A 24,280-nucleotide genomic window follows, 5' to 3' on the forward strand; every position below is an offset into this window, starting at 1 on the left:
CTAAATTATTGAATATATATAATTTTTTTTTTAGAATAACCGTGTGTGTGTGTGTGTATATATATATATATATATATTAGTAAAAGTATACGTGCAAATGCATGTGTGGTCATATGTTGAGAGAGAGAAAGCCTAACTGCAGAGTCCTATACTCACAAGTTTTTTGTATTAATGAAGATAAGAAAATCTTGTAGGTACCATATAAATCATTCAATTAAGCATATGACTCTGCAAAGTTTGTTCAACTTACAAGGCTATCTTACATTATCAAGTACTGCTTATCCACAAATGTCGAAACCTGTCAGTAAATAGAATAATTCGATATAGGTGAATACCATTAAGAACAAATTGAGAAAAACAAAACAAAAAAAAAAATCCACAAAACCTGATAATAAAGTCATGAAGCATGAGTACATATATATATATATATATATCTATATATATATATATATAGATAGATATAAAAGGAAAAATGGCAAAAAATATTGTACCAAAACCATATAAAATACCAAAATTATACTGAATAAAAACCATATACTATTCTGAATAAAATTGTACCAATTCCAAATTGTATCGGTATTGAAATATACGTTTTTTTATTTTTGTTTTTTTAATATCGAATGTTTTCGATATTAACTCTTGGCCTACAGTACCATACTGAATACGGATACCAAATACCGAATTGATAACCTTATTTAAGAAAGGAAGGGGTTTTCATTGGGAGAAGGGAGGCAAGAAAGGAGGGTTGAGAGGAGCAGATGAGGAGGGGAATAGGGACGCTTGTAAGGAGAGGGGTTGATTAACATATTTAGATTCCAAAACAAATATAATGGAAAAAGGGGAAAATGAACAAAATAAGGAGGTATTATTGCCGCATAACATATACCATATCATTACCGTATCCATTTTATTGTGCCGGATTTCTTAAAAGTATTATTGCCACATAATCCTTTTCAAAGTCGTACATATCTGTTCTTATATTATTGCTGTTTCCAAAGTTACTAATTACGCAATATATGAACTAAAAGGTTTCACCTGAAAAAAAACTAAAGGAATGAACAAGAAATAAGAAACAGCTACGAGAAGGAAAGGGAGAGAACACCCTTCACAGTTCAAGGCTATAAGGCTGGAGTGTACCATTCCAAGTGGTAGGAAATGCAAATTAAAGGAAGTCCTTGATTAAATCATATGTAAAACCACAGAGATTTTATTATTCACTGGTTGCAACCCTATGTTGAACAATACCCCTTGAAATGACCTCTTTATGATATTATGAGTTACTTCACAAATTCTATCAATTAAACCTGTATAGACTGTAAAAGTTGGTGATCTTCAAAATTTTCATTTCCAAGCACCCCTGGGCTGGAAAGTTTAATGCTAGGAGGGAAACAAGAAGATATAACAATTCATATATATAAGCTTAAAAGGAATGCATACTTAAGGAGGGCCAAAGGCAATAACAGAGTAAGGATATGAAAATAACATAACAAACATCAATGAAGAATTATGTTAAAAATGAAACAAGGAAAATAAGTTACATAGAAGGTAGTGGATGGGGAAAATCCCATGTTTATATGTCAATGTATGAGAACAAATTCACCAAAATCTCACTTGGGACCAACAACACACCACAACCACCCCATGAACAATGACTTACTATCCACAAAGCAACAACAAACATAGTATAAATTTAGAGAAAAAAAATCAGGGGAGAGAAGAAATAAATAGTTAAACAAACTCTAGATTTCCGAGCATTAGTTAATAAAATAAAATTCAAAAGAAAAACAATGAGTAGAGGGTAGAGAAAACGAACCTATAGTTCATTGTAGTGTCAGCTCCCAGGTTAGGACAATCTTTTATCTCCAGTTTTCGTAAATATCTCCCTTTTAGTTGTTTTGTAACCTTCTCTGAAGAAGACTTCAATTTGGGACATTTCCAAATAACCAACTCTTTCAGTGACGAGAGGTCCTCCAATCCATCCGGTAGGATTTCTAATTTCGAACAATGCGAAATGGTTAGCTCTCGTAATGATTTCAGGTTCTGAATACACTGAGGAGGCAAAAGCTCGGTGAGGTTATGACATCCCCAAACGGTCAACTTCTCAAGTCCTGAGAGAGATCTAAGCCCGCTGGACAATTTTTTTAGTTTGTGACACTCGATCAACCAAAGCACGCGTAAGGATGTCATCTGTTGCAGAGCGTCGGGAAATGATTCTAAATTATGGCATCTCTGGATGTACAAAGATCGAAGTGATGAGAGTTTTCCCAAACCCCCTGGTAGAGTTGTTAGATTGACACAATCAGTTATTTCCAACCGACCGAGGGTTGTGAGTTTTCCCAAGCCCTCTGGTAAAGATGTTAGATTAGGACAACCAATTATATCCAACACACGAAGGGTTGAGGGATTCCCCAATTCCTCTGGTAATATTCTCAAATTATCACAACCTTTTAGCTTCAGCCTGTCTAGTTTTTTCAAGTGTTGCATCCCTTCAGGCAAAGATACCAAGTTATTACAACTTGAAATTTCCAATACTTCAAGGGATGAAGGGTTCCCCAGACCTACAGGCAGATCCATCAAATTTGAACACCGCTCAATCTTCAGCATTTGTAGTGACTTCATTTTTTCCATCTCGTCTGGAAAAGAGAACAATAAATCACATCCATTGATCTCCAACTCTTGAAGTGATGTAAGTTCCGCAATCCCCATTTTTGAAACCCTTAGAATTTTACAACCAACTATACTCATTGTTTTTAGTGATCTCCAGTGTTGCACCTGTTCTGATAAAAACATGAGCTTAGGGCATTCCCTAATTTCAAAGTGTTGAAGAGATGTGAGTTGTCCTATGCCCTTTGGTAGTTCCTCCAAATTTGAACAATTTTCTATCAGCAATTGTTCAAGCATTGAAAATTGTTCAATGCCCTTACTCAAAACCATTGGATTTGCACAATTTTCTATTTGCAGTGTCTTTAGTGAATTGCAAAAGCTTCTCTGGAAAAGTTGTAAGATGATCACAGCTTTCTATCCGTAGCTTCGCAGGAAAAAGAGGATTGGGTATATTGTGCACATGTTGATCTTCTCGTGAAGAAGAAGAAGAACCCACTTGATAATGCTTTTCCTGATTTGCACCTCCTTCGCTCCAAGAGATTTAAGCTTATCACATCCCTTAAATTCCACAAGCTCCAAGGCCACGTGACCCTCCATTCCTACATACTCCATCTTTTCACAATATGAAATCATCAGTTTCCGAAGGGACCTTAAGTCTATCAAATCCAAAGACTCCACATGGTGACATGAGTAAATACATAGTTCCTGTAAATTCGAGAGATACGAACTCCCATTCAACCATGTAGGGAGCTTGGTGCCATTGAAACGTAGTATCCTCAAAAGAAGTAGATTTGGATGAGGCTGGAGCTCTTCAAGGACATCGTCTTCTTTGGTGCTATCCTTTTTGGTACAAACATGCCAATCTACTTCCCATTCTAATGTCAACTCTTGGAGTTTTTCTTTCCCCTTCAAATTTGCTGCTTTAGCATTTGCTCCATTTTTCACATTATCAAGACTGATTAAACTCAAACTTCGACATCCCAACTCTTCAATACCAGCTTCATTATTAATGTTATTGCCTCCCACCTTAAATGAAGATAAGGTTCGAAGGTTACTCAGACGTTGCCCTATACCTTTTGGAATGCTCAGCCTTCCTTCAAATTCTAGATGCCTCAAGTTGATCAGTTTTATCATTCCTTTAGGCAATCTTTGAAGAAATCTACAATGTAAGAGTTTCAAAGTTTGCAAATGGTAGAGTTTGGAAATGGAAGGAGGTAATTCTTTAAACAGACCATGAGAAAGATCAAGATACCTCAAGTGTATTAACTCTCCAATTGAGGATGGGAACTCATCTTTGCTGACGTGTTTAAGTTCAAGTACACGCAGCCTCTTAAAATTTAATAACACGCCAGGAGAAATATTATTACGAAAATCAAGAGATGTCCGTTGAGCTATTGTTATTGATGATAGAATACTCCTACCACAAGTATATACATCGTTATCCATCCTGCACTAATGGTTGACCTTTATCATCCATTTTGACAACTTGAAGGAAGGATCTCAGCACCAATGATTTGAAATATGCATTGCCTATATCCTCCTCCTCCATTAATATTACATCATCATGATCTCCACCACCATTGTTAATGGATGATGATGATGATGGTTGTTCTAGGAAACCTTGAGCCATCCACAGTTGAATCAATTTCTTCTTCTCAATTATAAAATTCCTGGGAAATACTGAACAACAATATGCAAAGCATAGTTTCAATGGTGACTCCATCTCATTGTAACAAATCATCAGCGTGGAATCATTAGGTAAATGGCCACTGCTACGTAGTGTTTTCATAGTATTTAGGACAGTTGTCCATTCTTCTATATTTGTCTTGAAGTGCATCATGGCACCTAGAATTGTTATCGCCCACATATTAACTGGGCCTAATTTAACAAGTTCCAATCCTATTCTGACCAGATCTGGAGTTTCCACAGCACCACCTTCTCTGCTCCCAAATGCAAATGCATTTCTCCTGAACAATGCCCATTTTGATTCTAGTGATGATCGTTCACTTAATTCATATGAAGGAATTGCCCCCACTATTAAAAATGCATCAACATAAGACCGTGTTGTTACAATAATTGCGCTTCTTTTGGAGCCAACTCTTAACAAAGTTATTAAATTATCCCACCTTTCTTTATATTTTTCCACATAAGACCGTGAGACCCACATGTGAGGCAATACAAGTAAAAACCTTTTCCCACTCAAAATCTCTTCTAACATGTGCTGTAAATTGTTCCAATTTGTTATATCACCACCACCACCACCCATAATAGTACTTCTTCTTCTACTAGGAGACAGTTCAACTATTTCTTTTACAACTCTTTTCACGTCAAGACCAATATTAACCCAAAATCTGAAATCAAAATGTGACTTTATTGACTCATCATCGAAGATGAGCTTTGCTAGTGTTTCAGTGGCGACATACTCCGACCCTGCTACTATTGGAATGACACACAGCGTTTCTTCTTCACCATTAATATTAATGTTTGGATGATGATCCGCCATTAACAACTTATTAACAATCTCTGTTTTTACCTCTTCTGTTTCCTCCTCATCCCTTCTATATACTTGGAAAGCATAATCAGTCTCATGAGTGGAGGAATTTATAAGTGGGTGACAGTTTGGATGGAGATGGTCGTAATGTACTCTATATTATCAGGTAAGAATCAACCTTCTGATTCTTAGATTTTAGATTCTAGATATTCATATCAAATATGTCCACATAAGGATTGGTTTGATACATATCAACCATGTAATTATGAGTCTATCATAATGGGGAATGATGCTATGTGCAAGACCATTGGATAGACACTTGTTTGGCACTCTTCCAAGAAATAGCTCCTCCTCCTAATACAAAAATATATCCAAAGGTAGACTTTCTATCATCAGTACACCCACTGAAGTCGAAGTCGGAATACCCCAAAACTTCAAATTTCTCTGATTTACTGAACACTAGCTTAAAGTCCTTTGTCCGCTGTAGATAATGTATGACCTTCTTAGCTGCAGTCCAATGAGCCAGACCAATAACACATTGAAACTTGTCAAGTACACTGATTGCAAAGGCAATGTTAGGGTGAGTACAAACTTGTGCATACATCAAACTTTCAACGGCAGAGACATAAGGTTTGTCATTCATTGAGCTCCTCTCAATATTATTCTTTGGACATTGTTGCTTGTTCAACTTGTCTCCTTTAATGATGGGTGCTCACCACTAGACATTCTTTGGACATTTGCTAAGAATTTATTATCTGTTTCGAAGTTGACTCGTGATAATAACTACTCAGTCGAATTTTTTCCATGAGGTTTCTCTGTAAAGGACTTGCAAATAGGGGTGACACTTCTCAAGGGCCCAGTCAAGGATGATCTATATGATCTACCTGCAAATAAGGATGTCATCAACCAAAAAGTTGCTGCATTTTTGGGGGAACAAATGTCGCAAACAATATGGCATAATCGGTTGGGCCACCCATCCCTATAGGTTCTTAAAAAACTTAGAAGTACCATTTTGTTTGATAAATCCCAGTTCCAGAAATTAAATAAGATTTGTGAATCATGTCAGTTGGGAAAGCACCATAAAATGCCTTTTCCTATCTCTACACGACAGTCAATTTCACCTTTGGAAATAATACATTGTGACTTATGGAGCCCTATTTCAACATTGTCATTTAATGGATTTCATTCTTATATTATCTTCATTGATGATTTCAGTAGATATCCATGGCTTTATCCCTTAAAAGTGAAATCAAATGTTTTGTCTTGTTTTCGTTATTTCAGGACCATGGCAGAGAACATCTTCTCTACTAAAGTGAAATATTTTCAAAGTGATGGAGCTTTAGAACTCATCTGGTGGAGGCGATGGTGGGGACAATGTTAAGGTTGAGGGTGAAAAGGTGCTTGGAGTGGGAGTGTTATTGGTGTGAGGTGGATATGGTGATGGAGTAGATTCAGTTGAGGGGGGTGAGGAAGGAGGAGTAGGGATGGAAGGCATAAATGGTAGTTGAACATGAGATGTGGCAGGAAAAATGGGTATAGGAAGTGTTACTGATGATGCCTTAGTGGACACATGATTTGATTTGTCTGCAAAAGGAAAGAAGCGTTCATTAAACACCACATGTCTAGAAATATAAACTTTGCCACTGATGGGTCGACATTGGTTGATCCCCATGAGTATTGTCAAGTTGTGATGCTTTGCAATGCCTAACATTTACTCGCCCTGACCTTTCATATTCAGTTCATGCATGCACCCATGACTACCCACTATGATGCAATCAAGCATATCCTTCGATACCTCAAACACACTCTCGATGCAGGCATTAACATCAAGCTAGGTTCAATCTCTATCGTCACTACCTTCACCGATGCTGATTGGGCTGGTTGTCTAGATACAAGACGATCTACAACTGGTTTCTGTACTTTTCTTGGATCAAATTTATGTCCTGGGGATCTAAGAAGCAATTTACTGTTTCTCGCTCTAGCTTGGAATCTGAGCATAAGGCTCTAGCGGTTACTATTTCGGAAGTGTTATGGCTCTCATATTTGCTGCATGACCTTCATGTTTCCATTTCCCTTCACTCAATTGTGGCAATATATCTGCAACATACATGGTTGTTAATCTTGTTCTTCATGCTCGAACCAAACACATCGAAGTAGACTATCACTTCGTACGTGAATTGGTTCTTACAAAAAAAGATCAAGGTGCAGTTTGTACGTTCTCCAGATCAGGTTGTTGACATCTTTACCAAGGGCCTATCCTCACCATTTTTCAACTCGCATAGATTCAAACTAATGTGTTACCACCCATTAGTTTGCAGGGGGATGATAACACACAGGAGACATGTTACTACAGCTCATGCCCTCCATGCAATCAGTGGCGTGACGGTCAACTCTTGCCATGATGAGCTAATTTACCATATATTTTCCCTGTAATCTGTTTTCAAAATATGTACAACAATGTATCTTACTCTTTAAATACAAAGACAGAGGTGTGTGCCAAATACACACAATTTTTCAGCAATTATTATCTCTTTATACACTCCATGGTATAAAAAGATGAAAGACAAGGAGAAAGATATAATACACATTTAGAGTTTGAAAAAGAAGGAAGACAACAAAGCATCTCAAATCTCAATTCTCAAGGAACCCACGTGTGGTGCATAGCGGGGGAAAAAGTCCTCCGGAGTGTCAACATTGGACCCCAACTAGGAACGGGAATGGACTCGACTGCCGATTAAAAATCGAAAGCGATTAGAAACAGTAATTAAATTAGTTTAGTTGTGTTGGAGTGATTCATATTTAGAACCAAATCCAACTGATTAACTGGTTACAACCAATAATGCATGCTTGTATATTTTCTAGGAAGAAAGAACACTACCCGCTGGTGTGTATCTGCTTCAAGACGCATGGGTGTGGAAAGATCGTGCTGTCTTCGCACTAAAGACACTTTTGCCAGTTCTCCTATTGGCTGTGTGCTGATGTGTATCTATGTCAATGGGTAACGTTCTTTTGCCCATTTTATATATGGAAAAAGGTTCAGACAATGACGATTTGGTGAGGGACAGAGATGGCTTGAAACTGAGATCTCCAATGACTTGAGTGCTTTAATGTACGAGGCCTATTCCAGCTGTTGTCTTTGTTAGGGGTGTCAATGGCTGAGTTGGGCTGGGTTTTTTAAAACCCTAACCCAACCCTAAGGTCTCTTAACTCAACCCAAACCCTACCTAGCCCTAGGTCGGGCTAGGATATCTTAACCAAGGCCTAACTCTGTCGACTTTAGTCCAACCCAGCCTAGCCCAGCCCAGCCAAGCCCAACCTAGTACTATTGATTATTTGGTTGCTTGATCTTGATACATTGCAAAGGCCAAATACCAAAGTTTTTGTATATATATAGATTGTGGCAAATGAAAGACTTTTTACAAACCTTTTTCTATAAGTGTCCATTTATAATTATTAACATATTTATATTATTATATCCTTAATATACAAAGTTGTGTTGAACTGGATTGGATTGGGTCGGGTTGGGTTGGGTTGGGTTGAAACCTCAACCAGGCCCAACCCAACCCGGCCTCAGGCCTGAAATTCTCAGCCTTGACCGGGCTTTTTTGACACCCCTAGTGCTCATTATCTCTTATGTATCATTTTATTTTATTTTTATTTATATTATTATTATTATTATTTTTAATAACGCTTATGTATAATTTTATCATAGATTGCATATGGGCTCTGTATATGAACTAAAAAATATTTTCTTCGCACTTAACTGATTGACGTTTTGATTTTCGGATCAGTTAAGAATTGCGACCATTTATGAATCAAAACCAGACCATCATGTTAATTATTGGTACTGAGGTTCAGCCCAAAAATTGGAACTTAATTCAGACATAAAGTTCAAGTTTGGCACATGGAAGAAAAAAATATTAACTTGTGTGGTTTGAAACAATTAATAGGCAAAAATTATTGAGATAAAGGGAGAGAAGGGTGGCAATTTCTAAGTCCACACTGCCTAGCATGCTTGAACCTATTCAAACCTGGTTGTTAGAGTAACCTCATCGTTTGAGGGTAGACCAAGGTTTTAAAACTCGGGATCGATCAGAGTTGGTATGAAGATTAAATTGATCGGACAGATTTACCATTTTTTTCTCTTTTCTTTTTTAAAATTGGTATTTTAGACTACTTTATTGTTGTACCTTATGAGTGGAACGGTCTTAACTGATATCAATCTGATCCAAATTGATATTAAGATCGGATAAATTTACCCCCTTTTTTCTTTTTCTTTTTTTTTGTTTAATTTGATCCAAATTGATATCCTTTAGGATTTTAACTAGGGATGAAAAAGGGCCGAGTTTCTTAAAATCCCAACCCAACCCTAGGTCTCCAAAACTCAACCTTATTGTGTTCATATTCAGGCCCAACCCCATAGGGCTTAGGGTGAGCCAAGTTGACCCTGGCTGGTCCTGTATTTTTTTTTTTTTCCTATAAAGGTTACAAATATTGAAGTCATACAGACAGTTTGTATAATGCTTGTGTAACACATGATGTGGGCCTAAGGGAAGGAAAACACTATTACTAAACACAATAATAGATCAGGATTAAAATCGGGCTAGATTGGGCTGGGTTGGGCTAGGTTAATCCTCATAACTAGGTTAGATAGGATTCAAGCTCAGGATGACCCAGGGTGACTTCGGGCCGTCTAATTTTTGAAAGAGGGGTGCAGCAATAGCAGATCCTTTTTTTTTTTTTTTTTTGTCATTCAATCATGAACTAGAAACAATTGTCCATAACTTCCAAGACGAGATACGCAGAACAAAATTCCGTAAGAACTGATCAAAACCAGTGTTATCAATTCGGCCGAATAATTCGTGAATTATTCGGCCGAACCGAATTTTTCCAAATTTTATCAAAAATTCGGACCGAATCCGAATTTAAAATAAAGTTCGGTAAAATTCGCGATTTTTTCAAAAGTAAATATAAAACGTGAATAATTCGGACCGAATTCGAATTAAACCGAATTATTCGGTCCACTTAAACATTATTTAAAAAAAAACCAAAATAAATAAATAAATAAATAAAAAACAAAAAAAAAAAAACCCAATAAGCTTTTTTGACCGCTTTTTTGACCGAATCCTTAAATTAATCAATCGAATAATTCCGAATAAAATCCGCCCGAATAATTCCCGAATCCAAATTTGCTAACTATGATCAAAACTGGTTCTATCGGGTGTAGCATTTGGTATGCATGCACAAGCATAAGACAAAAGAAAATTTTCCAACACTGCTCACTCATCCTCTTGGCTCCGCAACCTGGCCAGTTTGTTGGTAACAACAACATCCAGCTGGGCAGCACGCTCAACAATCTTTTTCCTTTTACTCGTGAAGACATTGTGTGCGATTTCTGCACAATTTGTCCTGTTCTGCATCATCAACACTTCCAATTCCTTGACCTTGTGCACCAGAAATTTCTTGAAGCCATTGGGAAGGTAATGACGGGTCTTCTTGTCTGAGCCATACCCTATGTTGGGCATCAAAGTGCAGCCCTTGAACTTCCTCGTCACCCGAGTATCAATACCTTTGGGTCTACTCCAGCTTGGCTTCACAGAGACCTTCCGGTCACTCTGGGACCTCTTGAACTGCTTGACACGCTTCTTTACAATCTTCTTGGTGAGCAGAGGAACAGCCATGGCTTCTGTGTTAGGGTTTCCGCCAAGGTTCCAATGCTATAGCAGATCCATTTTAATATAACAAGAACTAAGAAAATGAAAATCCAGATTTCTCAAGAACCCTACATAAGAAACTGATTTCCATGCTTTTTTTTTGGATTATACTGTAGAGTGTTCTCATACTATTCTTCATTACTAGTTAAGGCTCTGTTTCTTCTCTGAAAATGCCCCCCTTGATTGTTTTTGTTTTGGATTATACTGTAGACTGTTCTCATACTATTCTTCATTATTGGTTAAGGCTCTGTTTCTTCTCTGAAAATGACCCCTTCTATGTGGGATTATCTTGATCAAGTCCTGAGTAAAACTATAAAAATGAAGGTTGCTCTGTTTCACACCGCTGAAATCTTTTCCATTTGATTTCCTGATTTCTCTCTTTTCAAAGTGCCAGAACTTTGAAGATTGATTTTCTGAAACAATCAATCCCTCAAAATCCTTATGGCCCCCAGTTATCTATTGTGGAGTGTCTTAATTAAAATCGAAAGAATGCCTTAAGGAACAAAAGAATCTAGTATCATGCCTGCAATAGACTGCTAACAAAAGCTATCCCGTTAGTACAAGGTGTATCATAGGCACCTTCCCTGTGAGTTTTCTTAATCAAAATCAATATATGTCAATTGTTAGAAGGCATTTGATCTAAGGAACCCTACCATTTGCTTTTGTCAAGTTAAAGTGTATTGACAAGAATCTATGATCATTTCTTCCTTTATAATAGCATATGGTAGTTGAACCTTTTTATAAGCTCTCTTTATCTCTATTTGTTCATCCTAAACTTCTATTATCATTTTTTCCATGGAAGTAGTAGGTTGAAGTTAATAAATGAATCCTAGATTTGGACAAACAAGGAGGTATAAGGGCTGGATTATCATATTAATTTCTTGATGGTTTACCCAAGTGGGTTTATGTGAACTATGTCAATCCGATCTCTCAGAGCATCTAAGAACTAGAACCAGAATTCCTTTTTTTTTTTCTTTTTTTCTAGACGGACATTGTCTACTTTATTGGTGTAACATACTTTATATTCCCAGTCCAGATCTCATAACCATTAAGAATTAATATTTCTACCTAAATATATGAAAGGCATAGTCCAAAGAAAACTTGAGACTGTCAACAGATGTATAAACACACTTTTTATTAGGAAATGAGAGTGTCGAATCGAGTCTTTCTTCTCCGCTCCTTTGAAACCAGTGGGTGGAGGAATGAGTTTAGCTGGAATTTAGTAATTCTTGTGAACTTTGAGTTATGAATGTTCTTTCGGATTCCAACATTTTATCCTCTGCAGAAAGTTATACTTATTTATAGTTCATTTGACTTTTTTTTTTAAATTACTCCAAATGTTCTTTCCTCTAGCCTGTTTTCTCTTCTAGATGGTAAATGATGAACTGATATATAATCAGATAGTTCAGGAAGAGTTGTATAGTTTTGAAACACTGTCAGAGATTGTTAGGATCGCCCCAAGCAAACACTTGTTCAGTCATTCCATAAGGTAGACAACAGTAAAGTGCTAGTACATTACAACTTACTATGCATGGAACATTTAAGTAATTAAGATGAGGGTGATTACAATTTCCATTAGACATGTTTGTGCACCATATCTTTTGTGAGGCTGATTGGTATCTGTATTTTTTTTTTTTTGGCACATCAAATGTCTACCTCAAGTGTTAATTGTAGTAATCTTGATGTACTTAAGTACAGATGCATCAGGTGTTGATGTAATCGGAAAGCTACGATTAGGATCTCGGAGATTGAGATAATCCAAATAGACTCTTTTATGGGTGCCTAGAGTTTACATGTAACTACTTCGCTTGGTGTAATCCTATAAATGTACTAATAACTGTGCCTCAGCGTAGGGAAGTCCTAATAAACAAACTCGCACATAACTTTCAAGAGATACACAATGGAAAAATAAGAATGGATGAAATAGAGAAATCTGTTGGATCAATAAAGGTTATAGCCTTTTTTTTTTTTTTTTTTGTCAGTGTATTTGTAGCCACTGTGATTTTTTTTTTCACTAAAGAATCAAAAAAAACTTTATTAGAAAGAGAACAAAAGAGACAATCCAATACACAGAACCAACCAAACAATCTCCACCTTCGGCATTGCCATCAGCAGAGAAGGCTTATCCCAAAAAAGAAAATTCTAATTCACTAATCCTGACAGGTGAATATCCATCTCTTGGAGGTCTCTTTTTACTAATTTAAAAATCAGAGAAGGAGATCTCTTTCTATCTCCATAGAGATTGCCATTCCTCTCTTTCCAGATGTTGTCTAAAATTAATACAAAACCAGCCATTCAAGGAACTTTATCAGCCTCTGGGCTTCCTTTTCCACCAAATAGCCATATCAAGAACCATAGTGGGAAAGAATCCAAGACACACCAAAACACTTCAAAAAACGCATCCATATTTCCATGCTGAAACTACACTCAAGGAAAATATGAAGGATGCTTTCCTCAGCTAATTGACATAAGGAGCACTGGGATGGGAAAGGGACCCTGATTACCTCATCTGTAGGAAGTTCACCATGCAACACTCGCCACCCAAGCAGAGCTTGCTGCGGCTGAAGATGAGCTTCCCAAACTATAGAGTACCAAGGCACTTTTGGATTACGACGACGAATTTCATTCCAAGCAGAGGCTGAAGAAAACACATCAGAAGACGTGCAACTCCACACAAATCTATCTTCCACCTCACATTGAGGGAGATTATACTCGTTGCAACTGTGAAGATATTTTTCCTGAATAATGAAGAAACAGGAGGAAAACACCATTTGGAATTTGATATGACTTCAGCCACTTTGAAGTTAAAGTCTACAAACAAATTTTCCTCAGGGTTCAACTGCTCCTTAATAGACAAATCTCCAAGCCATTTGTTTGTCCAAAAATTTATTTTAGACCCAAAGCCAACAATCCATCTCTCATTGCTTGAAATAAAGTCCCATGTTCTTCTAAGACCAAGCCAAATCGAAGAAGACTTGTATAATTTCTTCGGGACTCCACCAACCCCTAGATGACGAGCTTTATGAAAAACACTCATGCAAGACGATCCATGCTTAATGTTCCATGCTTGCTTGGCAAGAAGAGCTAAATTGACATCATACAGACGTCTAATTCCTAGGCTGCCTTCCTCTTTTGGCTTACAGACGTTGTTCAATTTGACTGTGACTGCCTTCAACGTATCCACATCTCCAGTCCAAATAAAATTCCTCATCCATTTCTCTAGCTGAGAAATCATGGAAGAGGGCCACCAGTAGACCGCCATATTGTGAATCGGCATACCTGAAATAATAGATTAGACAAGCTGGACTCTACCCGCCATAGACAAAAGCTTCCCTTTCCATCTAGATAGACGACCTTTAATTTTATCCATCAAAGAAAGAAGAGATTGCTTTTTGACTCGTCGTTTAAAAATTTCCGACCCCAAGGTACCTAGTCGGGAAGTTGCATATAGAGATTCCCAAGGTATTTGCAATACACTGCTTTCTAGAAGGATGAACTTTGCCCAAAAAGAGCTTACTCTTTTCAAGATTTATTCTCTGGCCATATTGTAGCAATTGTGATTAGTAAAAAAGAATGTGACAATGTTAAGTAACTGAATGAGATGTTAGTAATGAAATGGTGTTTTATTTTGGATTCTCTCCTTATTTGATGAATTATATTTATTGAACGGTATGTTAGTAAGGAAAAGAGATGAAAGCAATTCTATCAAGAGCATGTAAACCATCAAGGTTAAAAATTCAGCTAGGTTTCAAACAGAACTGACACTAATGATATGCTCAACAACAAATAATGAGTCCTGATGGATTCGAACCACCATCCCATGGGTGTAACCCCATGTGCTCTTCCGTTTGAGCTAAAGACTCACCTAGGGGCGTAAACCATGTTAGTTTCGAAATATAATAAAAAAAATTCAGCAATGTAAAAAATAATGGATATATAACAAAAATAAATCAATTTAAAAAACAATGACTTCAATAGTGTAATAAAAAGTGAAAGAGGATGCCACAAATTTATAGCATAGACAATTAAGTGCTTGAAATCAACAGATAATAACACAATAAATATAGAGTTTCTTCAAAAGAAGTAAAAACTGCACATTCGACATAAACATTAAAGGCCCAAAACTAATGGGAGCAAAAATCTCATTGGCCTTCACCAGTATGAGGGAGAGCCCTGAAACTTGCTCAGAAGAGGTGTTCGTGTCTCAACATGTCTCGGCAGTTGCAAAGGAGAAGACATTCTGCATTGCTTCTCTAAATCAATATGGGTAGAGACTAGTAGCAGGGGTGATGATAAATCCTGTTGCATCACTGATGTCGACTATGGAAGCATTTATGGGGGTCAGAAGCTTCAGAATTGGAATTAGAAATCATGGATCAAAGTCTCCCAATTCTAGAATAAGAGTGGCATCAATGGCCTCTCTATCTCTACATAACCGTAGATGTGTAAATGTTGATTCTCATGAACTGCACAGAACAAAATGAATAAATTTCAGTGGGGAAGAAATCTATAAAATAGAAACCATGGGAGAAGGATTATTTATTTATTTTTCCCCTACAAGGAGCCCCTCAAACCTATCCGGTTTTACCGTTCAGACCTAAGGGTAAACCCCAATTACATGCAGCCACACATAACACATGTAACAGATCAATCGCGAGGAGACTCGTCGAACTAGAGACTTTTGCTAACACACAATGCCTTTGGACCAGTGGAGCTACACTCGGAAAAGTCAGGGAGAGAGGGCTTCAGGAACAACCTAGATGGATGTTGCATTGCTCTAGATTCCATTTGAAAGAGATGAGAAAGCATAGAGGAGTGCTTAAAGAATTAAGGGTGTTAATTCAGTAATTATTTTTATAATAATCAGCTCCAGTCTTAGTCTTTTTTTGAATGTTGGTCCCAGTATTCATATTGGCCCAGGCCTCAATATTGGCCCTGTTTATAAGATAAAAACGGTAGAAATCCCGCCAATCACAAATACTTTCTATTTGGATTTTTCTCCGTCTCAATAGGATAATCTTCCCCTAGATAATCATTTAGAATAGATATGCTTAATTATAGGTTTCAGTTTATAAATTATAAGATAGCTTTACAATTTTTATAATAGGTACAAATATTAAATGATTTCATCAATACCAAATATCGATACCAAAACCGTATCAAAATCATAATATAGGAGATTGGTACAGTTTTTTTATTGACAAAATGTTTTTTTTTTTCCTCAGTTCAATACGATATCGGTATTTAAGACAAAACCATTTGGTATATATGGAATTGTACTAAATTATTGAATATATATAAATTTTTTTTTTTAGAATAACCGTGTGTGTGTGTGTGTATATATATATATATATATATATTAGTAAAAGTGTACGTGCAAATGCATGTGTGATCATATGTTGAGAAAGAGAGAGAGAGCCTAACTGCAGAGTCCTATACTCACAAGTTTATTGTATTAAGGAAGATAAGAAAATCTTGTAGGTACCATATAAATGATTCAATTAAGCATATGACTCTGCAAAGTTTGTTCAACTTACATGGCTATCTTACATTATGAAGACCTCTTATATATTCATCGAAGTCGAACCTGTCAGTAAATAGTATAATTAGATATAGGTGAATACAATAAGAACAAATTGAGAAAAACAAAAAAAAAATCCACAAAACCTGATAATGAAGTCATGGAGCATGAGTACATATATATATATAGATAGATAGATATAAAAGGAAAAATGGCAAAAAATATTGTACCAAAACCATATAAAATACCAAAATTATACCGAATAAAAACCGTATACTATTCTGAATAAAACTGTACCAATTCCAAATGGTATCGGTATTGAAATATTATTTATTTATTTTTTTTTAATATCGAATGTTTTCAATATTAACTCTTGGCCTACAGTACCATACTGAATACGGATACCAAATACCGAATTGATAACCTTATTTAAGAAAGGACGGGGTTTCATTGGGAGAAGGGAGGCGAGAAAGGAGGGATGAGAGGAGCAGATGAGGAGGGGAATAGGGACGCTTGTAAGGAGAGGGGTTGATTAACATATTTAGATTCCAAAACAGATATAATGGAAAAAGGGGAAAATGAACAAAATAGGGAGGTATTATTGCCGCATAACATATACCATATCATTACCGTATCCATTTTATTGCGCCGGATTTCTTATAAGTATTATTGCCACATAATCCTTTTAAAAGTCGTACATATCTGTTCTTATATTATTGCTGTTTCCAAAGTTACTAATTACACAATATATGAACTAAAAGGTTTCACCTGAAAAAAAAAACTACAGGAATGAACAAGAAATAAGAAACAGCTACGAGAAGGAAAGTGAGAGAACAACCTTCACAGTTCACACTATACAGATAAAAAAGCAGTTCATTATTCCATCATATTTTTATAAAGAACTAGAGGGTTAAAGGATTCCTAACTACTTTAGAACTCCTAAATTGACACCATGGTTTGAATCGAATTAGGGAATTGGAATCGAATTGGTTGATCTCGATTCCAATTCATTCGAATTTCTAGGTTCAGGCCAATTCTGGTCAATTCCTGGGCGATTTCCATTAAATCAGAATTGGAATCCTTTTAGGCCAATCCAATTGCTGATTATGCTTATTTAGATCTAATATATGTAGTTTAGAATTATAAACAAAATCGCATAACCAAACAACTATAGGGGTGTCAATTTTAGGTCCGTCTTGACAGGACCAATCGAGTCCTCTCGATTAAAGCCTGAATCGACCTGGTCCAATTAATAAACGTGTAAAGCCCAGGCCATTTATAATTGTTGTTCCTGTGCAAGGGGTAAGCCCGAAGATCACTTAGACTACCCAATCGTTTACAAGGCCGATTCAGCCAACTGTTTATAAGCTAGATATTGATATTTTAATCAAAGAAAAAATAAGTCTAAAAGACAACATGGTCCCTATGTCACACATTGGGAAGCAAAATGACCACCTTACCCCTGATTAGAGGAGAAAATTTTACCCTTATTGATGCTTCTACTAGTGTTCCCATTGGTCAATACACTTGTGCATGGCCATGCTGCCTTTTAGGGAATCCTCTCCATTTAATCAATTGTTGAATGTAATTAAATGCAAATTATTTTCTAAATTATTGATGATTTATATGTATAGTGGAAAGATTGGGTATGCTGGCGGTATACCCAAATCTATGTCTCTCTCTCCTCATCCCCTTGGAAAAATCCCCTATGCAGCTCCCATTCCAGCCCTCTCATTGGTTGAGCTGCTAGTTCTAGGAAAGTTGGTAGCATACATAACCTCCTCCATAAATATAATATGTTTTCTAAAGTCCAAGTCAAATTCTAAGTGAAGATCATGACAATAAGTAGAAGATAAAGGTGCGTTAACCCTTTTAAGACCTGTTTAAGGCCTCATTAGCCTGATTAGTAGAAGCTCGATTAAAATCCTAAACATGACCTGGCTCAACCGAGCCTGCCAGTTTACATAATTGGATGATCACATTGCAAGCCAAAACTAGATCAAGGCTCGGCTAGACCTGACCAAGCCTGACCGGTTGACACCTCTAAAATGACATCGAAACGACCTTCTTTCTAACTATACTACATGTAATAACCTGCAATACACGGTGGCATAACACCTTCCACATATTTTCACACCTAGAATTTTCACATAAAAACTGTACAAGGCTATAAGGCTGGAGTGTACCATTCCAAGTGGTAGGAAATGCAAATTAAAGGAAGTCCTTGATTAAATCATATGTAAAACCACAGAGATTTTATTATTCACTGGTTGCAACCCTATGTTGAACAATACCCCTTGAAATGACCTCTTTATGATATTATGAGTTACTTTACAAATTCTATCAATTAAACCTGTATAGACTGTAAAAGTTGGTGATCTTCAAAATTTTCATTTCCAAGCACCCCTGGGCTGGAAAGTTTAATGCTAGGAGGGAAACAACAAGATATAACAATTCATATATATAAGCTCAAAAGGAATGCATACTTAAGGAGGGCCAAAGGCAATAACAGAGTAAGGATATGAAAATAACATAACAAACATCAATGAAGAATTATGTTAAAAATGAAACAAGGAAAATAAGTTACATAGAAGGGAGTGGATGGGGAAAATCCCATGTTTATATGTCAATGTATGAGAACAAATTCACCAAAATCTCACTTGGGACCAACAACACACCACAACCACCCCATGAACAATGACTTACTATCCACAAAGCAACAACAAACATAGTATAAATTTAGAGAAAAAAAATCAGGGGAGAGAAGAAATAAATAGTTAAACAAACTCTAGATTTCCGAGCATTAGTTAAAAAAATAAAATTCAAAAGAAAAACAATGAGTGGAGGGTAGAGAAAACGAACCTATAGTCAGCTCCCAGTTTAGGACAATCTGTTATCTCCAGTTTTCGTAAATATCTCTCTTTTAGTTGTTTTATCACCTTCTCTGAAGACTTCAATTTGGGGCATTTCCAAAAAACCAACTCTTTCAGTGACGAGAGGTCCTCCAATCCATCCAGTAGGATTTCTAATTTTGAACAATGTGAAATGGTTAGCTCTCGTAATGATTTCAGGTTCTGAATACACTGAGGAGGCAAAAGCTCGGTGAGGTTATGACATCCCCAAACGGTCAACTTCTCAAGTCCTGAGAGAGATCTAAGCCCGCTGGACAAATATTTTAGTTTGTGACACTCGATCAACCAAAGCACGCGTAAGGATGTCATCTGTTGCAGAGCTTCGGGAAATGATTTTAAATTGTGGCATCTCTGGATGTACAAAGATCGAAGTGATGAGAGTTTTCCCAAACCCCCTGGTAGAGCTGTTAGATTGACACAATCAGTTATTTCCAACCGACCGAGGGTTGTGAGTTTTCCCAAGCCCTCTGGTAAAAATGTTAGATTAGGACAACCAATTATATCCAACACACGAAGGGTTGAGGGATTCCCCAATTCCTCTGGTAATATTCTCAAATTATCACAACCTTTTAGCTTCAGCCTGTCTAGTTTTTTCAAGTGTTGCATCCCTTCAGGCAAAGATACCAAGTTATTACAACTTGAAATTTCCAATACTTCAAGGGATGAAGGGTTCCCCAGACCTACAGGTAGATCCATCAAATTTGAACACCGCTCAATCTTCAGCATTTGTAGTGACTTCATTTTTTCCATCTCCTCTGGAAAAGAGAACAATAAATCACATCCATTGATCTCCAACTCTTGAAGTGATGTAAGTTCCGCAATCCCCATTTTTGAAACCCTTAGAATTTTACAACCAACTATACTCATTGTTTTTAGTGATCTCCAGTGTTGCACCTGTTCTGATAAAAACATGAGCTTAGGGCATTCCCTAATTTCAAAGTGTTGAAGAGATGTGAGTTGTCCTATGCCCTTTGGTAGTTCCTCCAAATTTGAACAATTTTCTATCAGCAATTGTTCAAGCATTGAAAATTGTTCAATGCCCTTACTCAAAACCATTGGATTTGCACAATTTTCTATTTGCAGTGTCTTTAGTGATTGCAAGAGCTTCTCTGGAAAAGTTGTAAGATGATCACAGCTTTCTATCCGTAGCTTCGCAGGAAAAAGAGGATTGGGTATGTTGTGCACATGTTGATCTTCTCGTGAAGAAGAAGAAGAACCCACTTGATAATGCTTTTCCTGATTTGCACCCTCCTTCGCTCCAAGAGATTTAAGCTTATCACATCCCTTAAATTCCACAAGCTCCAAGGCCATGTGACCCTCCATTCCTACATACTCCAGCTTTTCACAATATGAAATCATCAGTTTCCGAAGGGACCTTAAGTCTATCAAATCCAAAGACTCCACATGGTGACATGAGTAAATACATAGTTCCTGTAAATTCGAGAGATACGAACTCCCATTCAACCATGTAGGGAGCTTGGTGCCATTGAAACGTAGTATCCTCAAAAGAAGTAGATTTGGATGAGGCTGGAGCTCTTCAAGGACATCGTCTTCTTTGGTGCTATCCTTTTTGGTACAAACATGCCAATCTACTTCCCATTCTAATGTCAACTCTTGGAGTTTTTCTTTCCCCTTCAAATTTGCTGCTTTAGCATTTGCTCCATTTTTCACATTATCGAGACTGATTAAACTCAAACTTCCTCCAAGTTTTTGTAGACATCCCAACTCTTCAATACCAGCTTCATTATTAATGTTATTGCCTCCCACCTTAAATGAAGATAAGGTTCGAAGGTTACTCAGACGTTGCCCTATACCTTTTGGAATGCTCAGCCTTCCTTCAAATTCTAGATGCCTCAAGTTGATCAGTTTTATCATTCCTTTAGGCAATCTTTGAAGAAATCTACAATGTAAGAGTTTCAAAGTTTGCAAATGGTAGAGTTTGGAAATGGAAGGAGGTAATTCTTTAAACAGACCATGAGAAAGATCAAGATACCTCAAGTGCATTAACTCTCCAATTGAGGATGGCAACTCATCTTTGCTGACGTGTTTAAGTTCAAGTACACGCAGCCTCTTAAAATTTAATAACACGCCAGGAGAAATATTATTACGAAAATCAAGAGATGTCCGTTGAGCTATTGTTATTGATGATAGAATACTCCTACCACAAGTATATACATCGTTATCCATCCTGCACTCTAATGGTTGACCTTTATCATCCATTTTGACAACTTGAAGGAAGGATCTCAGCACCAATGATTTGAAATATGCATTACCTATATCCTCCTCCTCCATTAATATTACATCATCATGATCTCCACCACCATTGTTAATGGATGATGATGATGATGATTGTTCTAGGAAACCTTGAGCCATCCAAAGTTGAATCAATTTCTTCTTCTCAATTATAAAATTCGTGGGAAATACTGAACAACAATATGCAAAGCATAGTTTCAATGGTGACTCCATCTCATTGTAACAAATCATCAGCGTGGACTCATGAGGTGAATGGCCACTGCTACGTAGTGTTTTCATAGTATTTAGGACAGTTGTCCATTCTTCTATATTTGTCTTGAAGTGCATCATGGCACCTAGAATTGTTAACGCCCACATCTCATCTGAGCATAATTTAACAAGTTCCAATCCTATTCTGACCAGATCTGGAGTTTCCACAGCACCGCCTTCTCTGCTCCCAAATGCAAATGCTTTTCTCCTGAACAATGCCCATTTTGGTTCTAGTGATGATCGTCCACTTAATATATATGGAGGAATTGTCCCCATTATTGATGCATAATGATAATACCATGTTGTTACAATAATTGTGCTTCCTTTGGAGGCAACTCTTAACAAAGTTATTAAATTATCCCACCTTTCTTTAGATATTTCTTCTTGGAGAAGTAACGACATGTCAGCCAATACAAGTAAAAACCTTTTCCCACTCAAAATCTCTTCTAACATGTGCTGTAAATTGTTCCAATTTGTTAAATCACCACCACCACCACCACCACCACCCATAATAGTACTTCTTCTTCTACTAGGAGACTGTTCAACTATTTCTTTTACGATTCTTTTCACGTCAAGACCAATCCCAGACACATCAACCCAAAATCTAAAATCAAAATGTGACTTTATTGACTCATCATCGAAGATGTGCTTTGCTAGTCTTTCAGTGTCGACATTCCTAGCTACTATTGGAATGACACACAGCGTTTCTTCTTCACCATTAATATTAATGTTTGGATGATGATCCGCCATTAACAACAACTTATTAACAATCTCTGTTTTTTCCTCCCCCCATTCAAATACCTCTTCTGTTTCCTCCTCATCCCTTCTATATACTTGGAAAGCATAATCAGTATCATGAGCGGAGGAATTTATAAGTGGGTGGCCTATTTCATCATTTACTTGATGATGATTATCGGGGAATTTCAATTTCAATTTTGATTTCAGCTCATCTACCACATCTTGGAAATCCTTGATTTTACCAGACAACATTCTATAACGGAATAGAAGTGACGGAAAGGAATTTATAATGCGTACCTTTCTGGTGGTGGTGGTGGTCATGCTCATGCAATAGTACTTTTGGATCTCCTCTTTCTCCTCCATTTGAATAATTCTCATGGCTTCATATGACAACTCGTCTAACACATCATCTGCTTCATAATGTAATGCTTTAATCTTGTCAAACCACTCCCTTACTTCATCATCATTTTCATCCAGCATATACCGCCATTGTAGATCCATAAGTATCACTCTGCTCTCGTTTACAATATCCTGAAGCTTCTCATATTTCTTTTGAACACCTCGTCCTCCTCGTCGTCCCAGAGTAGTACAGATCAAGTCTCTCATAGCCGTTTTTCCTGTGTAAACAAGAAGAAGCAATCAATTCAGTAGAAAGCCAATAAAAAAAAGTACAAACAATCGAGAGTGGTAGAGATCATCAAGTCTTTACCAGTTGCATAATCTCTCATAGCCATTTTAATTAATTTCCTCTATAAACAATAAGCAATCGATCAATTCAGTAGAAAGCTAGAAGAAGAATAAGAAAGTGTTCTCTGGCAGAGAGATCGATGAATATATTGAAGAAGAGTATGTAGTTGATGTTGCCAATCAAAAATAAATAAAGAACTAAGAAAAGAACAAAAGTAAAGCACCTGCGAGATTGAGTAAATCAAGCAAACAGTCTTTGCATCAAGAAAAGAATAAAGATTATATATTCCATGGTCTTGAACAACCAATCTTTCCTCCAAGTAAAGAATAGAAGTAAAGCATTTCAACTAAAGATTCATTGTAAGCAATTGTCTGAGGGAATTTTTTTATGGGAGAGGGATCGAGACATGCTTCAGCCTCCTTATATTTACATAATACACATTTAGAGGTAGAAAAAGAAGAAAGATAAGAAGCTTCTAAATGGAAGGAAAGAATAAAGAAAGGAGTAGGGACAATCCTCTTGACTAGTCCTTAATCTTTGTGTTACGAGGATCCCTTCCTTGTTCTGATTATTTCCCTTTAAGATGAGTAAGAGCATCTAAGAAAAAAGTAGAAGAAGAAGAAGAGGCAGTAGGGACCATAGTTATTAAAAAGTATCATATCGGACCGGTCAAGATCGCTATTGGTATCGCTTGAGCCTTGATGCTGAGCAATCTGATACTGACCTACAGCAGTAGGGGTGTCAACCAGTTGGGATGAGCCAGTCTAGGTCGGGCCTAGCCAAGCTCGGCCAAATTCTAAGGTTGCACCGTGAATGCCTGTTTAGCTAAATGGGCTTAGCTAGGGCGGATATGATATGGTTTATAATAGGGCCGGTCAATCTCAGGCTATAATCGGGCTGCCATAAATGGGCCTTAATCTGGCTTTTGTCGGACTATGGACTTGTTTATTTCTAAACGGACATTAAACGGGTTCTAAATGAGCCTTCTTAACTTGTATACAATAGTCGAAGTACTCAAGATGATAAGTTTATTCTATTGAAAGTACAATCCTATCTCAAGCATATCGTGCAAACCTAATATTAATTTAGCTACACAATTACATAAACTTT

The 24,280-nt window shown here is 36.9% G+C and overlaps 3 protein-coding genes across 4 annotated transcripts; all 3 read right to left on the minus strand.

The window, feature by feature from the left end:
• Nucleotides 1–1,813: 1,813 nt before the first annotated feature.
• LOC122067607 (putative disease resistance protein RGA4) lies at nt 1,814–5,107 on the minus strand (the record flags this gene model as incomplete). The annotated part of the gene is made up of 4 exons (XM_042631440.1): nt 4,112–5,107; nt 3,857–3,933; nt 3,127–3,763; nt 1,814–2,988 (listed from the first exon to the last, which is right to left on the minus strand). Coding segments are annotated over exons 1-4 (2,885 nt in total), but the record flags the coding sequence as incomplete, so codon positions are not given.
• A 5,252-nt stretch (nt 5,108–10,359) lies between these two features.
• Nucleotides 10,360–10,982, minus strand: LOC122067608 (60S ribosomal protein L32-1-like). The gene has a single exon (XM_042631441.1). The coding sequence runs from the start codon at nt 10,774–10,776 to the stop codon at nt 10,375–10,377; it is 402 nt and encodes a 133-aa protein (XP_042487375.1). The 5' UTR covers nt 10,777–10,982; the 3' UTR covers nt 10,360–10,374.
• Nucleotides 10,983–14,789: 3,807 nt separating this feature from the next.
• LOC122067609 lies at nt 14,790–23,470 on the minus strand. Of its 2 annotated transcripts, XM_042631443.1 has the most exons (5): nt 23,391–23,470; nt 23,192–23,282; nt 22,780–23,099; nt 16,347–16,396; nt 14,790–15,275 (listed from the first exon to the last, which is right to left on the minus strand). In XM_042631443.1, exons 2-4 carry the CDS (start codon nt 23,214–23,216, stop codon nt 16,382–16,384), a joined length of 360 nt encoding a protein of 119 aa, XP_042487377.1. In that variant the 5' UTR covers nt 23,217–23,282; nt 23,391–23,470; the 3' UTR covers nt 14,790–15,275; nt 16,347–16,381. The 2 variants fall into 2 exon arrangements, with proteins under 2 accessions (XP_042487377.1, XP_042487376.1); XM_042631442.1 differs by lacking the exon at nt 16,347–16,396.
• Nucleotides 23,471–24,280: the final 810 nt, after the last annotated feature.

Source organism: Macadamia integrifolia, unplaced genomic scaffold (genome assembly GCF_013358625.1).
Source record: "Macadamia integrifolia cultivar HAES 741 unplaced genomic scaffold, SCU_Mint_v3 scaffold3001, whole genome shotgun sequence".
NCBI lineage: Eukaryota > Viridiplantae > Streptophyta > Magnoliopsida > Proteales > Proteaceae > Macadamia > Macadamia integrifolia.

Excerpts from the sequence above, each read along its gene's own strand:
- LOC122067608 (XM_042631441.1), bottom strand. The coding sequence starts at position 10,776 with ATGGCTGTTCCTCTGCTCACCAAGAAGATTGTAAAGAAGCGTGTCAAG.
- LOC122067609 (XM_042631442.1), bottom strand. The coding sequence starts at position 23,216 with ATGGCTATGAGAGATTATGCAACTG. Across the intron at positions 23,100-23,191 it reads TATGAGAGATTATGCAACTG|GAAAAACGGCTATGAGAGAC; the intron begins GTAAAGACTTGA and ends TTGTTTACACAG. Across the intron at positions 15,276-22,779 it reads CCACCACCACCACCAGAAAG|TTCATGAGAATCAACATTTA; the intron begins GTACGCATTATA and ends TGTTCTGTGCAG.